The sequence below is a fragment of the Tamandua tetradactyla genome, chromosome 3, assembly GCF_023851605.1.
Source record: "Tamandua tetradactyla isolate mTamTet1 chromosome 3, mTamTet1.pri, whole genome shotgun sequence".
Classification (NCBI taxonomy): Eukaryota; Metazoa; Chordata; class Mammalia; order Pilosa; family Myrmecophagidae; genus Tamandua; species Tamandua tetradactyla.
Genome location: NC_135329.1, coordinates 205,831,292 through 205,847,962, shown reverse-complemented (window position 1 = coordinate 205,847,962; position 16,671 = coordinate 205,831,292). Strand labels below are relative to the sequence as shown.

Genomic DNA, 16,671 nt, shown 5'->3' with positions numbered 1-16,671 from the left:
CTAGCAATCCTAGGTATCCCCCCTATAAATGGCTATCAAGCCAGTGTTCCACTGTATTTCTGTAATTGATTATTAAATTGATTATTATTTTTATAATGGGTATTTTGAACTTCAGTTAAGACTCTATGTGTGTTCTAGTTTGCTAGCTGCTGGAATGCAATATACCAGAAATGGAATGGCTTTTAAAAAGGGGAATTTAATGAGTTGCTAGTTTACAGTTCTAAGGCCAAGAAAATGTCCCAATTAAAACAAGTCTAAAGAAATGTCCAATCAAAGGCATCTAAGGAAAGATACCTTGGTTCAAGAAGGCCGATGAAGTTCAGGGTTTCTCTCTCAAGTGAGAAGGCACATGGCGAACACAGTCAGGGCTTCTCTCTCAGCTGGAAGGGCACATGGTGAACACGGCGTCATCTGCTAGCTTTCTCTCCTGGCTTCCAGTTTCATGAAGCTCCCCGGGAGGCGTCTTCCTTCTTCATCTCCAACGGTCACTGGTTGGTGGACTCTCTGTTTTGTGGTGCTGCAGCATTCTCTGCTCTCTCTGAATCTCTCTGAATCTCCAAAATGTTTCCTCTTTTATAGGACTCCAGTAAACCAATCAAGACCCACTCAAATGGGTGGAGACATGTCGTCCCCTAATCCAGTTAAACAACCATTCTTGACTAAATCACATCACCTAAGGAGATGATCTCATTACAGTTTCAAATATACAGTATTGAATAGGGAGTATTCTACCTTTAAGAAATGGGATTTATATCAAAACATGGCTTTTCTTAGGGGGCATACTTCCTTTCAAACCAGCACAATGTGTAACTATTAAATTTCATATGCTGTAGTTCTGAAAATTAGAACTTGTTCTTTATCTTTTCTTGGGCTTGAATTTTTGTACTATTTTTCTGTTTCCAGTCAACTTGAAAACTAATTCATAAGTTTTTTTTTTTTTCCTATTTGCCAGCTACGATTTAATTGTTCCCTATGAATTAATGTTAGCATTTAGGGTTTAGGGCTTTTACATGTTTGCGTTTAGAGGTGTCCTCATTAATCTTTGTTCTTTTAATCTTTTACCATAAAGGTGTAATGCATCAAGTAAAACACTTAGCAGAGTCAGAGTCTTTGCTGACAAGTCCACCGAAGGCATGTACAAATGGTTCAGGAACCTTGGGGTCCATGACGTCAGTCAGCAGTGGAACAGCCACAGCAGCTACTAACGCAGCAGCTGACTTGGGATCCCCTAGCTTGCAGCACAGCAGAGATGATTCTTTAGATCTGAGCCCTCAAGGGTAAGTCAGAGATTTGCTTATTATTTTTGTGCTCTTTGCCTTTAACTGTGCCTCAATACCTGAGAAATAAAATTCTAAAATATTAGAGGGTATACCTTTTATTTTTTTCAATCAAAATTTTGTTGGGATGGGAATAAAAATCAGTACTCATTGGAAACCTACTCCGTTAGACCATGTGCAGCAGCCATAAGAAATGGGTGACTTGCACAGGTTCACAAACACATTTTATAAATGAAGTATTTGAACCCCAATTTCTGATTCCATAATCCTGACATTTTTTACTTACCAGCTTCAAGATACCCAGATTTTGGTGTAGTGAAAAATATGAAAAATTAGAATTTTAGGATGTGAAGGGGAAAATACCGATTTCCCATTTCTCCTTAATTGGTAAATGTGAACAAATACTAGTTCTTAATGAAGGAAAATGGAAGTTGCTAGTGTTTAATTCCACCTCTTTACCAGCTTTTAATCTGTTTGTTGTACTATGGTAGTAGGAAGCTACCAAGTCTTTGCATTGGTTTCAGTTTGTTGTGTTAACATGTCACTCTGTAAAAGCCTGTTTCTTTAATGTTAGAAACTTATTACTATATGAATGGTGCATGATGAACCAAACAGTTCTGAAATTCATAATGCAGTATAGTGTGATACTCTTTATCTCCTTTAAAGCTCGAAAACAGATCTTGGTAAAATATAGTAATATTCAAAAAGTGGAGTCCAAAAATTTAATCTCAGAAGCTACAGGGTAGCATTGCCCTGCAAAGCTAGCCATTTGGATATCCTGTCTTGGCTTTGGTGCCATCTGGTGGCAGTTGTCCACTCTGACTTAAATATGAATTTTAGCATTTCTGACACTTGTGGTTGCCTGGGACTTCTTGCACAGTGACTGTTATTTCAGGAAGCTGCTGGGTTTAGTTGGTACCCATATCATAGACCCAATCCAAGGAGATATTGGGAACTCTGGGACCCACTCTCTACCTTCCCCAGTCCTGAAGATTTTTCCCTCCCCTTTCTGCCCAGCCCTGCTCCCATCCCATGGTCCCAGGGGTAACCGTAAGTTACTGCAGGATTTTGTTATAAATACAGAGTCAACACAGATCCTCACTTTGTGGGCTTAGTACAGAGCATGGTGCCTGAGATATCAGAGGTGTTCTGTGGATCTCAGTGCACACGTGTGGCTCAACATGCAGGTTTTTTTAAATATATATAATTTTTTTATTGCATAGTATAACATGTATACAAAACAAAGAAATAAAAAAGCAGTAGTTTTCAAAGCACTTTTCAATACATAGTTACAGGACAGATTCCAGAGTTTGTCATGGGCTACCATACGATCCTCTTAGATTTTTCCTTCTATCTGCTCCAGAATATAGGAGGCTAGAAGGTTTAAATATTTTTTAATCATCACAATTGAGTTTTTATTTCTTTTTTGTGTGAAAAATAACATATCTACCAAACAATAAATTTCAAAGCACAGCACCACAAATAGTTGTAGGACGTATTTCAGACTTTGACATGGGTTGCAATCCTGCAATTTTAGGTTTTTACTTTTAGCTGCTCTACGATATTGGAAACTTAAAGAGATGTCAAATTTAATGATTCAGCAATCATATTCATTTGTTAATCCTGTCTTTTCTGTATAACTCCACCATCACCTTTGATCTTTCTATCCCTCTCTTTCGGGAGGCATACAGTATTCTTGACTCACTTTAAATTAAAGAATTAGTTTGAATATAGATCTTAACAATTAATAATTTCAAGGCAAGAAAAAAGAACCTTTTTTTAAAAAAGTGTTTTCAGAGTTGTAAGTGGGTCCATATCCTTATGACATGGCTGCAAATGAAAAGTTTATGCTAATTTTATTTCTAAGGGGAAATTATTCAATCATATTTGTTTATCCTCTGAAAGTTAATTTGTCCTGATTATCAAGTGTATTTGAACACATTAAGTGTTTTCCATAGAAATGTCAGCTGCTAGATGTAGGAAATTTTTGAAATTTTTAAAATTTTATTTGGGCCACAGACCAAGTGAAACAAAACATTGTCTTGCTATCATCTTATACAGTTTTGTTATTCTAAAAATCAAGATAAAGGCTAAGCATGTTCTATCTCATATAGGATATAATTCATAATATATTATTTTCACTATCACTCACTAAATTTATTTATAGGTAGTTTTAGGTTTAAAAACAAAACAAAACGCTGAAGTGTTCATAAATAGATATTGGTTGCCATCACCACACTATTAAATTACTTTGTTATATTTCATATATTTATTTGATGTACTTTTCTGTATGTACTCCATTTTACAATCAACATACTTGGATTAATTAAAAACAGTATTAATCAGATTTGGTCTGCTTGTAGGGGTTTATTTCCAGTACAAATAGCTAGCTATTTTATAGCCACATAGGTAGTTATTTTCTAAAGTTACCATATGTCTATATACCTAGAACCTGACTGGCACAGAGTTGGCACTAAATAATCATCACTAAATGAAATATATCCTGTTATGGCGATATTGTAGAACTCATTGTTTATGCAATTTTTATTTAACTTGCTTTTCATTAAGTAATGATAATATTTCAGTGGCTATTGCTGAATTTTTCTCATTTTTTCCCCACATGATAGTCGATTAAGTGATGTTTTAAAGAGAAAACGACTCCCAAAACGAGGACCAAGAAGGCCAAAGTATTCACCTCCAAGAGATGATGACAAAGTAGACAATCAAGGTAATTCCTTTGATGAGGAGGGGGCAAGATATTTAAAGGGGAAGAAATGAGAATAGTTAGTGATACTAAAACTGCTAATAGCTGTGGAAATATGCCTGAGTTTCCTGAATGCCTATGGCATTCTTCATTCTTACAACTAATTCATCTATTAAAAATGTGAATCTTGGGCGGGCCGCGGTGGCTCAGCGGGCAAAGTGCTTGCCTGCTATGCCGGAGGACCTCGGTTCGATTCCCGGCCCCAGCCCATGTAACAAAAACGGAGAAACAGAATACAATAAAACAAGAAAATGTTTAAAGATGTTTCCCTTTCTTCCTTCCTTCCTTCCTTCTATCCTTCCTTTCTTCTCTCTGTCTTTTAAAAAAAAAAAAAAAAAAAAAAAATGTGAATCTTAAAATTCAGTTGGTCATGCCTGCCCATGCAAAAAAAAAAAAAGAAAATTCAATTGGTCATCATCAGTTATGCCAATACGATTTAACTGCTGATCTCTTTTCTTCTCATAGCTAAAAGCCCCACCACTACTCAGTCACCTAAATCTTCTTTCCTGGCCAGCTTGAATCCAAAAACGTGGGGAAGATTAAGTGCACAGTCAAACAGCAACAACATCGAACCAGCACGCACTGCAGGAGTCAGTGGTCTTGCCAGGGCTGCTTCAAAAGACACCATATCCAATAATAGGTGAAGTGTGTGCGGGGGGAGGGGACTCTATATTGCTCCTGTTCCTCAGTCAAACAAATGTAGCTTTATGTCCATTGACACCTTTATTTAATGGAGAGAAAATGTGGTCATAGAACTCTGATTCTCAGAAGTGGGATAGGTCAGGGATAATGTGGATTTTCAGTTCTTGAACCCTGTGACTGGCTTTTCTTTTTAGATTTTAAAATTCTGTTAGCCTTCTCTATCTGTGATTTGTATATGTTCACTATCAAACCAGTTAAGTTCCACCTGGTGCCTTTTCTTCAGTTTTGTTCTGGAGAAGGAAAAGCTGACATATGCTTCCCTTACCCAGTACAATGGAATTAAGGATTTTAGAGCAGAACCTTGTTTTTTTTTTTAGGAACTTGGAACTCTTACTTGTCAGCTTCTCACCAATATATAGCTTTGTAAATCCTTTTTTTTTTAAAGTAAAGCAATCAATAAGGATTACTTCCTCTGTAAATAAGTAATTTACAAAAATCAACGAAATGTCTTTGGGAAAATAAAACAGTTTTGTTTTAGTTGGTTGGCTGGTGGTAGTTTTTCTGAATTGCAGATAAGAAAAATATGCAAATGTACGTCTGAACCCATTGAAATTTGTAATCTAAATAGCTGAGTCTCATTTTGTCATAGCTTGTCAGTATTAGGTGCATGTTTCTGTTCTATAATTTTATGCATGAGCTCTCTAGAGAAAACACAAGTAGCAATGCAGATATATTTGCATGTTCTCTCTATAGAATACAATTGTTTCCTAAAACAATTACATAAAGTTATTTTCAGGTGAGTATTTAGGCAACTGTTACGTGTTAGGGTCCCAGAAGTTAGAACATTTTGTTTGGTATTCCTGTAAATGACCTGACATAGACATTAATTACCTGAGCATTTCTGTTGGTGAATGTTAACCCATTTTCAAAATGAAACTGAATTTACTATGGACTCTGAATTTATTTAATCTATATAATCTCTAAATACAGGCTAAAACGTATTTTAAATATACTATCTTATTCCCCTTGATCAGAAGTTGTAATTCAGATCCTTTCTTTTTTCACCGAGACTTGAATAACTCCTTTTTTCCTTGAATAACTCCTTTTTTCTTCTTGCAGAGAAAAAATTAAAGGTTGGATTAAGGAGCAGGCACATAAATTTGTAGAGCGTTATTTCAGTTCTGAGAATATGGATGGAAGCAACCCTGCACTGAATGTCCTTCAGAGACTTTGTGCAGCAACTGAACAACTCAACCTCCAGGTACTGTGTCCAGGGCATCCTCTTTTCCCTTTCAGTCTCTTTTATCTTCCCTTTGAGAGGCACCAAAATTTCATCTTTGCTATCATGTGTTTCTTCCTACTCCTTTCCATGATGACTTTTTAGCTTCCCATGGATTAGCTAGCATATGCTGTTTTTCTTTTTTTTTCTTAAACAGCTATGTTCCTTTAGCACTAATGTTGTTTAATTTGTCCCTTAATTGACATTGTTCATAATAATAACATTAAGTGCACTAGAAATCTCATCCTTGACTTTCTTTCCTTCACGTCTCTTGTTTCTTGAGAACTGAAGAGACTCCCAAAATGCCCCTGCTTTTTCTAGGTCTCCTTCAACTTAGAACTATCATAGTTGATAGTACTCTCTTCATCCCCACTCCGCCTGGGGCCTGATGACAGTTGGGAGGGTAGAGGGATTTTTTTATTAGAGAAATGTTAGGTTTATAGAAAAATCATGCATAAAATAAAGTTCCCATATCCCACTCTATAATTAACACCTTGCATTAGTGTGGTGCATTTGTTACATTTCAGGAAAGAACATTTTTATAATGGTACTGTTAACTGTAGTCCATTATTTATGATAGGGTTCAGTGTGTTGTACAGCCCTGTTTTAGTCTAGTACCATGTATACAACCTAAAAATTTCTCCTTTTTGCCACATTCACATATATATTTCAGTGCTGTTAATTGCATTCACAATTTTGCACTATCATCACTACCTTCCATTACCAGAATTTTACAATCAACCCAAGTATAAGCTCTGTGAAATTTAAGCATAAACTCTCTGTTCCCTACTCCCACCCCAGCCCTCAGAATCTGTATTCTAGAATTCTGACTTTTAGTTTGCTTATTCTAATTATTTCAGATCAGTGAGTTTGTGCAATATTTGTCCTCTTGTGTCTTGCTTATTTTACTCAACACTTTGTTCAGGGTTCTTCCGTGTTGTCACATGTATCAGAACTTTGTTACTTTTTTTGGCTGACTAATATTCTCTTGTATGTATATACCATATTTTGTTTATGTATTTATCAGTTGATGGATGTATGACTTGCTTTCACCTTTTGGCAACTGTGAACAATGCTGCGATGAACATAGGTGTGCAGATATCAGCTTGAGTCCCTGCTTTCAAATCTTTTGAGTTTTTACCTAGAGGTAGATAATGTTACACCCAACCTTGCTAGGATCTGCTGAACTGTCTGGCACAGTGGCTACACCATTTTACATTCCTCCCAGCAGTGAATAGGTGTTACTGTTCCTCTGCTTCCTCTCCAACACTTGGAATTTTCTGCTAAGAAACCATTGCCTAACACAAGATCCTGAAGGTGCTTCCCTGTGCTTTGTTCTAGGAGTTTTATGAGAGGGTAAATTTTAATAACCCTTTATATTTCTTCTGATTGTTAGTCTTTTTACGTTTTTGATGTATATTAAAGTTTTTGTAGTCTATGTTTTTCAAGAAAATTATCCATTTTATCCTGATTTTAAATGCAGTAATTTAAAGCCATGCCTTACATTTTTACCTTTTCATTCCATTATAGCTCCTTTATTATTTCTCACTTTTTGCATTTTCACCATTGTCTTTTTTTTTTAATTACATTGATTGTATGTGAGGGTTTTTTCTCTTTTATGTTGGTATAGTTACCTATTTTCCCTCATGAAATATTTAGCTTTTACTGTGTGTATGTAAGATCATATTTTCTAAGTATCTGCTAAGAATGTATCCCTTCCCCCTCACACCGCCTTTTTTATTAAGGTCTTGAGACTGCATTTGAATTCTTGTGGGGAAATGTGAGTTATGCATTTAGTAAGTCCTGTTTAAGTCAAGATAGAAATACTATTCTGAAACTCTTTCAGGTGGATGGTGGAGCTGAGTGCCTTGTAGAAATCCGTAGCATAGTCTCAGAGTCAGATGTATCATCGTTTGAAATCCAACACAGTGGGTTTGTGAAACAGCTATTGCTTTATTTGACATCTAAAAGCGAAAAGGATGCTGTGAGCAGAGAGATCAGGTTAAAACGATTCCTTCATGTGTTTTTTGCTTCTCCGGTAAGTTACCTAAAAATGCCTTTACATCGTTTTAAAGAATCAATATTCACTTATGTGTATATTTTTGTTCCATTAAATAATCTCCGGTAGCTGTTGGTCAAAATAATGAGGGAATGTTTCTATACGTTGGATTCCTTGGATGTCTATCTATCAAGTAAATAGTAAAACAGAAAAATGGTGATTTAATGAAGCCAATACCAAAGTTTCTTTGGTCTAATTATCGCCTCGCAAAACATGCCGTTAATAGTAACTCATCAGCTGTGGATGTATTTTATTTTCAATGTTAGTTTTTTAACATTTTGTAATTCACGGTATGTATTTTAGGGAAATAAGGTAGATATAGTATAACTGTTCGCATAAGATTGACAGGGTAGACATAAATACCTGTCTTGTATATGAAGCAAAGTACTAGCAATTCCATTCAAGTGTACTTACCATTTATAATGTGAACTACCAGGCCAGATACCCCAGAGCAGCTCTCCTTCCTTCAGCCTCAGTGGGTGAGAGCAAGAGAGAAGCTACACTTGGATACTAGTGACATTCTGCTTGTTTACAACTGCTTACAAGGAGGCATCCTTAGAGAAGTTTTTCTCTAGATTATCTGTGAAACAGGACTGAAAATAACTTTCCTGTGTAGTAGCAAACTTTAATCTCTGTGCCCTTTCCATGTTTGCAGGCATTTGATCACCCCTTGTATAATTTTAACTTATTATGTAAAGCAGAGCTGGCAAATTTATTAGCTGTTGCTTAGATTAGTGACAGTATTGAATATAGTTGTATACTATGGTTAAGATTATGTGCAGGACTATAATCTCTTATCTGAAGCTCTTGAGTCTGGATGTGTTTCAAGAGTTTTGGAATATAACACATGTAATTGAAGGTTATTTCACATCCCAGTAGATTCTGAGTAGCACTCCATAATTTTATGTATTGAGTATTTTTACAGCAAAACACCTGAATGGTCTTACTAATATCTGGTAAACAACTATAAAAGCTTCATGTCTGTTTGGGTCAGATTTTCCTACCAGAGGAGTTGTGTTTTCAAAGCCTTTTGAATATTGGAGTCATGGATAAGGGATTGTGGATCTATGAAAAATGAGTTCCTCTATTAAAATAGTTTATTTGGAAATAATGTTCCAATTAAATCCTTCTTGTGAGAATTAAGGAAATAGATGAAAGAGTCTCTTTTGTAAAACTGCATTTATTGAATTTTTTTTTTGTGTGTGTGTGTGTGTGTGTGAGGAGTATTCCATTTTCAAAAGGCCTTGCATTACTTGTTGATTTAATTTATGACTTTAGCTTCCTGGAGAAGAGCCCATTGGAAGAGTAGAGCCAGTGGGTCACGCACCTTTGTTGGCATTAGTTCACAAGATGAACAACTGCCTCAGCCAGATGGAACAGTTTCCGGTCAAAGTACATGATTTCCCCAGTGGAAATGGGACAGGAGGCAGGTAAGGATCATTACCTGGGTATTCTTTCACCCCTGGAATTTGGTGAATTTGATGCTGAATTGTGTTGAGGTAAAGTGGCAGGAGTGGCTGTACTAAACAGTTGGTCTGCCTGAAGAACATTCAGCTTTGATGAGGAAAGAATAGATACTCTATAAAAGTGAATCAGATACTTTAAAATCATACCATATGTCTTAAACATAATAATTTAAAAACTTACAGCCAAGTGATTGTATTGGCAAACTTGTAAAAGTCTTAGTTTTAATTAAATTGATATGTTTTGTAAAACTTCTCCAAGAATATTGTGAATATGGGAAATAAAATGATTATTTGAAGTTTACATTCTGTGTAGTAATGTGATCTTGATGTGATTATAACTTTGTATTTTGATGGTTTTCAACGAATAAGTATTTGTTTTGAAGTTTTACTGTTTCAATACAAATTTCTGTAGTTTTCATTAATATAGTATTTTTAAGGACGCATGAAGTGTCACTGAAGGAATTTTTAAAATTGTTGTGGTTTTTGGGATGTTCTAAGCTTCATAGAGTATTTTGATTAGAAACCTAGAAAATACTTAAGTTGGTTTTAAAATCTAAAATCTGATCTGTTTAAAAAAATTTTTTTTAATTTCTTTTAAATTATGTATTATTAGATTTTAAAGGGATCACAAAATTGACTCTTGATTATCTTGCTATTCTTTTGGAAGTCCCACTATTGGAACATTTAATGAATTAAGGGAAATTTTCAGTTTTGAATAACTATGCTTGAGAAAACCTTGAAGCTTTTCATTTTTTCCAAATTTATATATGTGTGAATCATTATAATGGAATGCTCTTTTCCATATACTCATATGCTTTGTGAAAACCTTATAGATAACCACATTTTAAGGTTTCTGATTCCTGGCAGAACTTTTCAGAAATGAAATATCATTCCCAGGTTTAGACTGCTATAGCTATTAAATTGTTTCAGTCAAATAAAACTGTAAAAAAAAGTATATAGCAATGTAGGGTGGGCACTAGTGGCTCAATGGCAGAGTTCTTTCTTGTCTGTGATGCCGGAGACCCAGGTTTGAATTCCAGCCTGCCCATGATTAAAAAAAAAAGTATGTAACAAAGTAAATGTTAAAGGTTAATTTTTAAATTAATTTTGTCACTAAAATCTTTGCAAGTAAAAAAAGCAGGGATTTTTTTATTTAATTTTAAATAGAGTTTTGCATTAAAGGGCAAAATATTACAGAAGCAAGTATGCCTAAATGGTTAAGAAATTTTTATCTTAGAGAAAAAACTGAATCTTCTGGTGAGTTATTTCCATCACACATGGTGAAACAGGGATCAAATGTTGATTTAATGTTTTCGTATTCATGTGTACATACCTCTCTTTTATTTTTTATTTACGGTAACTTTTACTAAATAACTTAATTCCTAGCTTTATCCTTTACATAATTGGTAAGTATTTATTTTGTGCCCTAAGAAAATGCTGAGTTTCTAGTAGCTTTCTTTTATTTGAATTAATGTATTTCAGTTGTGGAAATAATAGAATAACTTTTTTTCACAAATTATCTTGAGCTTTTCTCTCAACAGAGGATCGCAAGCTTTAAAGTTTTTCAACACACATCAGTTAAAATGCCAGCTACAAAGACATCCAGACTGTGCAAATGTGAAGCAGTGGAAGGGTGGGCCTGTCAAGATTGACCCACTGGCCTTGGTACAAGCTATCGAGAGATACCTTGTAGTTAGAGGTATTTACTATATATATATATTTTGTGGGTTTATGTGGATATTTGGAGAAAGTTAATATTAAAGGGTAAACAATCATTTCTTCTTTAATGCTGTTTCTGCTAAAATGCAGAGTGCTCCTTTTATTTGTTTCATATCTAGTACATAGACATATTAAATTTACTAGGATTTGATTGCTTGCATAGGTGATGTTAGTTTATTTTGGTGGAAGGTAGAAATGATAATTTGTTAGACAGTTTTCTTGGATCTTTCTGCATCATGGATTGGACAGTATATTTAAGGCTTTGTAAGAAAGTGCTAGCTTAATCAGTATATACAGGCTTTTCTTTGGCCTAAAATTAAGTTTTCTTGAATCTTTAGGCTATGGAAGAGTAAGAGAAGATGATGAGGACAGCGATGATGATGGATCAGATGAGGAAATAGACGAATCTCTGGTAAGGTACTATTCCCACCATGTTGTAATGAACACAGTTCAGGGCCTATAACTTATATGGTATTTGCTTTGATTTATTCAGGCTGCTCAGTTCTTAAATTCAGGAAATGTAAGACACAGGCTGCAATTTTACATTGGAGAACATTTGCTACCATATAACATGACCGTGTATCAGGCAGTGCGGCAGTTCAGTTTACAGGCTGAAGATGAACGGGAATCCACGGATGATGAGAGCAACCCTTTAGGAAGAGCTGGTATTTGGACGAAAACTCATACAATATGGCAAGTCTGAAAAGTCTTTGTTTTTTAATGAGCTTTGATGTTACGTGTTTTGGAAGTCATTTTATTGACTAGTTCACATAAGCAGGGGTCCAGAATCAAAAGCCATTTCACATGTGTATATACATATATGTATAGTCATCATTTGCTCTACTGGAATGCATGTATTCATGGGCAGAAATCATACTTTACATAAATAAGACAGATGAATACAGTGTGAGGCTTGGCATCTTTGAGCCCTTGAAGGTATTTGGATGCAGCTTCTTGCATGGTTGGTGAATGTGAAAAGAGCCATTCTTTCCAGAGCCAGCCTGGAATTTTTCAGGTATTTCCTCTTAGAAAAGTGGTTTCTGGCTGGATTCTTCTAGGAAGCAGTGCTATTGGTAATTCTCCAAATCTGCAACTCTGTGATATCTGTGGCTTGCATTTTTGCTTTGTAAAATAATCTGTACTTTTAAAATCAATTCATACCTTACATACTTTCCTATCACTTAAGGTACAAACCTGTGAGAGAGGATGAAGAAAGTAATAAAGATTGTGTTGGTGGTAAAAGAGGAAGAGCCCAAACAGCTCCAACAAAAACTTCCCCTAGAAATGCAAAAAAGCATGATGAGTTGTGGCATGGTAAGTTGATATGTGAATAAAAAGAGACAGGGTCATGCAACATTGGTTTTCCTGGCCTGTTTTTTTCTTTTTGCATGAACAGGCACCAGGAATCAAACCTGGGTTTCCGGCATGGCAGGCAAGAACTCTGCCTGCTGAGCCACCATGGCCCACACTGTCCTGGTTTTTTAAAAGAGCAGTTTCTTTCTAGCAGTAAAATCTTCTGATATAATTTGGAAATGAAATGAAATTACTTAGAATGTTTGGTTGCTTTTAACTGAACCCTTCACTCATAATGCCTAGGAGAAAAATAAGTGTCTACACAATTAAATTTGGAAAGAAAGTTAGGAAAGCTATCTTATAATCCCAGTTCTTTCATAGGTTTTCATGAAGGATGAAGCAAATTTCATTAGAATATATTCACTGAAGAAGACTTAAACAGTGGTAGCTGGTTATTGGCAAATTGATCATCAGATTTCAGTGTTATTCAATATAATATTTAAACAATTTATAGAAGAAAGTAAAACTAATGCCAGGTAGTGTGACTACAGAATGTAGTAGCACCTCCCAATTGATTTATTTTCTTTTGCAGTTATTATCTTTCAGTCTCTTTTCCTCCTTTTTTTCCCGCCTTTCTCCCTTCCTTTTTTTTTTTTAATGTGCATAGAAATGGTGCCTGAGAGTTAGACTAAATTGTCATTCCATGGAGGTCACTGCATTATCACAGTGATATCCAAATACTGATGTCAATTGATGACATAGTCACTGGTCCACAAAAGTAAGGGCGTTGTAACAATTTTCCCTTAAGCTGAGTTGTTTTTTTAAAAGACTATTTTATAATCCTGGCTATGTTTTTGGTATTAGAGAGTGGTTTTTTTTTTGTTTGTTTGTTTGTTTTGTGTGAAATGCTGGTTTTATGATTTTTAATTTCTTAGCTTGGTGAAAGTAAATGGCAACTGCTTCAATCTCTCAGACTTATGCTATCACTTAATGAAATCTCAGAACAAAACAACATAGATCCTACTTGAAAACTATCACCGTCTATCCTGTCCTAAGCCGTGGGTTAGATAACCAAATCTTTTTTATCAGACTTAAAACTTGGAAGAATTTGTCCATATTGTAAAGCAGTCTTAAGCTGGATCTGGAAAGTCTAGAAAATTTCCTTAACAATTAACTTAAGTTTAAACACTTTATCTTTACTTCTTCCTCTTACCATTTCATTATTAGCTATTCTTTCCAGTGTAAAGGGGAATTGCAAATGAATCAATTTTTCTCCTTTATAATGCTTTTTTTCAGGGGAGGGGGGTGCTTAGAGAGGAAAGTTGAAATTTGAATGTTTTATATATAAGATAAATAGGAAAAAAATGTCCAAAGCTATCTATATCCTACTAATAAAATATCAAACTTTATTGTATAAAAATATCAAACTTTAAATCTAACAACTTCTGATTGCTATTTTATGGATGATAAAATGACACTGGACCTACCACCTAAGACTTTCTCCCTTTGATTACAACTTACTTTGATCTTTTGCCCTCTAGATGGAGTGTGTCCATCAGTATCTAATCCTTTAGAAGTTTACCTCATACCTACACCGCCTGAAAATATAACATTTGAAGACCCATCGTTAGATGTGATCCTTCTTTTAAGAGTTTTACATGCCATCAGTCGATACTGGTATTACTTGTATGATGTAAGTATTGTTGCCTATTTATGAACTTTTTCATGATCTATTGTTGGCGATATATTATCTCATTTTTCTATTTGATTGATAAATTTTGCATGGCTTTAGAAACAAAAACAATGATTCAGCTAAATTCAGGGATCCTTGCCCAGTGACATAATTTATCCTTCAGTGAAAAGTGCTCCTTTCTTTAGATTAGTTCTCTTGGAAGACTTATAAAATGTACTCTACCTCGTGAATTTATTAAATTAATCTACAACATGAAAGTTGAGCACTGAATTATGATAGTGAAAATTCTTCAGGAACATTTAACCTAATGTTCATTTGTGTAAGATGAAGATGCATACAAAATTTAAGACTGGGTGCAAGTTGAATGTTACCTTTTGATACAACATAGGAAAGAGTGAAGAAGTCAGCCCTGCATAAAATGTTAGCTGCGTGTCAAGGAATGAGCCAAAACCAGTGGCCCTTGCCAGAGTGGGTGGGGAGGTACAACTCTGTATTGTAGAAATTGCTATTTGGGTTGGGCCACACCAATGAGAAGCTGAATCTACTGGTTGGAAACCAGTAGATGAAATCTAGGCTTTCTGCATACATATTTGGTAATAAAAGAAGAGATAATGAAATATTCTTAATATTTTATTATGTGACTTTTTTTTTTGATGTTTTACAGAATGCAATGTGCAAGGAGATTATTCCAACTAGTGAATTTATTAACAGTAAATTGACAGCAAAAGCAAACAGGCAGCTTCAAGATCCTTTAGTAATCATGACAGGAAATATCCCAACTTGGCTTACTGAGCTAGGAAAAACCTGGTAAGGCAGTCACGTTGGCCTTTAGAGTTTTATCATTTGTTGGTCTTTACATATTTTGTTACAAAAACATAGTCTTTAGTTAACTTAGCCAAATGTTTGGTAACATTGTATTTGATCACAGCTTGCTTACTAGTATAGCTTTAGCATCCAGACAGGCTAAGCAAATTGGAGCTAGCACTAGAGTTACTCAATGGTATGTGTGTATATATATATATGAAACATGAAAGTACACAAAGATATTTGGCTACAGGGGAGTTACTATTCTGCCATCATAATATTTAATACTCTAACAGTGTAGTTGGCTGATTCTCTGGGCCTCTTTGAGTCCAAATCTACGTTCTCAGAGACATTAGAACAGCACTCATCAATTCAATTAGCCATAAGCCACATGAAGTTGTTTAAATGTAATTCATTTGAAGTTAAAAATTTAGTTTTTCAGTCACACTGGCCACATTCCTATGTGTTTACTGTATTGGACAATTCAGTTATGGAATATTCAGACTATCACATAGTTCTCTTGGCTACATGGTGTCAAGAACTATCAAAATCATACATCAAGAAGCAGTAGGACTTGCATTGCTGCAAGATTCGTTCTTTGAAAAACAGCAGTTGCCTTTTGGTAGTTTTGAGTGACTTAGAAATACTAAAGCTGGGAGGAAAATCATGAAATAGCGAAACCATTGATTGTGAGTGTGTGGCATGGGGGCTTGGCAACCTAGTGAAGTGGTGGTCATAATTTTAAATTTAACCCTCACTAGTCATGTCATTCATTATTAAAGGTCTTGTAAATTAAAGATGACCTTGGATAGGCTTAATTTAACTGTAGGATTTTATTGGTTAAATTTCAGATTTCACAGCAAAAGCCTACTTTAATGCATTATTACCTGATCACTTAGAAATTTTGCATAAGAATTATCAAAATTTTTAAAAAGTTTGTCCTAGACTACTTTTATTCATCATAATTATTCTGTATCCTATAAAAAGTTGTTTCTAAAATATGTTTTGCTGTATGGGTTTTGTTTTTTAGGGGGAGGGTGTGTGCATGGTCTAGGAATTGAACCTGGGTCTCCCACATAGAAGGCAAGCATTCTACCACTGACCCACCTGTGCAGCCATGTGTGTGTATTTTTAATGGTTTCTGATCCTCATCCAGATAATAAATTTACATTGCATCTATTTGCAGCCCCTTTTTCTTTCCTTTTGACACCCGGCAAATGCTTTTTTATGTGACTGCATTTGATCGGGACCGAGCAATGCAAAGACTACTTGATACCAACCCAGAAATCAACCAGTCTGATTCTCAAGATAGCAGAGTTGCACCTAGATTGGATAGGAAAAAAGTAAGTTTCTTCCAAAAATATTTAAAGTTTAACATTAAATTGAGCTTTCAAAATAATGGGAGAACTAGAAATATTATGTATCTAAGCATGCCTGTTTTAGTGGCCTATCTTGGCCACAATCTTCTCTTGCTAATCTTTTCAGTCATCTGTGGAAGCTGTTTTCTTGTCAGTGTTTTGGAATTAAGCTGTCTATGATTATTCTTTATCCTCCAACCAAAATCCTTTCCCCCCAGTTTCTGAAATAATTTCTCCAGTTCTTGATTCTCTTTTACTTGCCCTAACACTTGTACTAAGAAGAAATCCTGTCTTCTCTTACTGAGACTTCCTTTTCT

General features: G+C 35.1%; 1 protein-coding gene across 18 annotated transcripts in view; it reads left to right on the top strand.

Annotated features, from left to right (window-relative positions):
- The window catches only part of TRIP12 (thyroid hormone receptor interactor 12), a 188,393-nt gene that overhangs the window by 144,061 nt on the left and 27,661 nt on the right, over positions 1 to 16,671 (top strand). For 13 of the 18 annotated variants that reach the window (XM_077155363.1, XM_077155362.1, XM_077155365.1 and 10 more), the window contains 13 exons: positions 1,070 to 1,277; positions 3,905 to 4,005; positions 4,507 to 4,681; positions 5,803 to 5,944; positions 7,809 to 8,000; positions 9,300 to 9,451; positions 11,014 to 11,186; positions 11,545 to 11,618; positions 11,700 to 11,899; positions 12,393 to 12,520; positions 14,041 to 14,192; positions 14,857 to 14,999; positions 16,183 to 16,339. In XM_077155363.1, coding sequence (XP_077011478.1) covers positions 1,070 to 1,277; positions 3,905 to 4,005; positions 4,507 to 4,681; positions 5,803 to 5,944; positions 7,809 to 8,000; positions 9,300 to 9,451; positions 11,014 to 11,186; positions 11,545 to 11,618; positions 11,700 to 11,899; positions 12,393 to 12,520; positions 14,041 to 14,192; positions 14,857 to 14,999; positions 16,183 to 16,339 — 1,997 coding nt within the window. The remainder of the gene's footprint in view (positions 1 to 1,069; positions 1,278 to 3,904; positions 4,006 to 4,506; positions 4,682 to 5,802; positions 5,945 to 7,808; positions 8,001 to 9,299; positions 9,452 to 11,013; positions 11,187 to 11,544; positions 11,619 to 11,699; positions 11,900 to 12,392; positions 12,521 to 14,040; positions 14,193 to 14,856; positions 15,000 to 16,182; positions 16,340 to 16,671) is intronic. The other 5 variants (XM_077155367.1, XM_077155376.1, XM_077155372.1 and 2 more) reach the window with 1 other exon arrangement.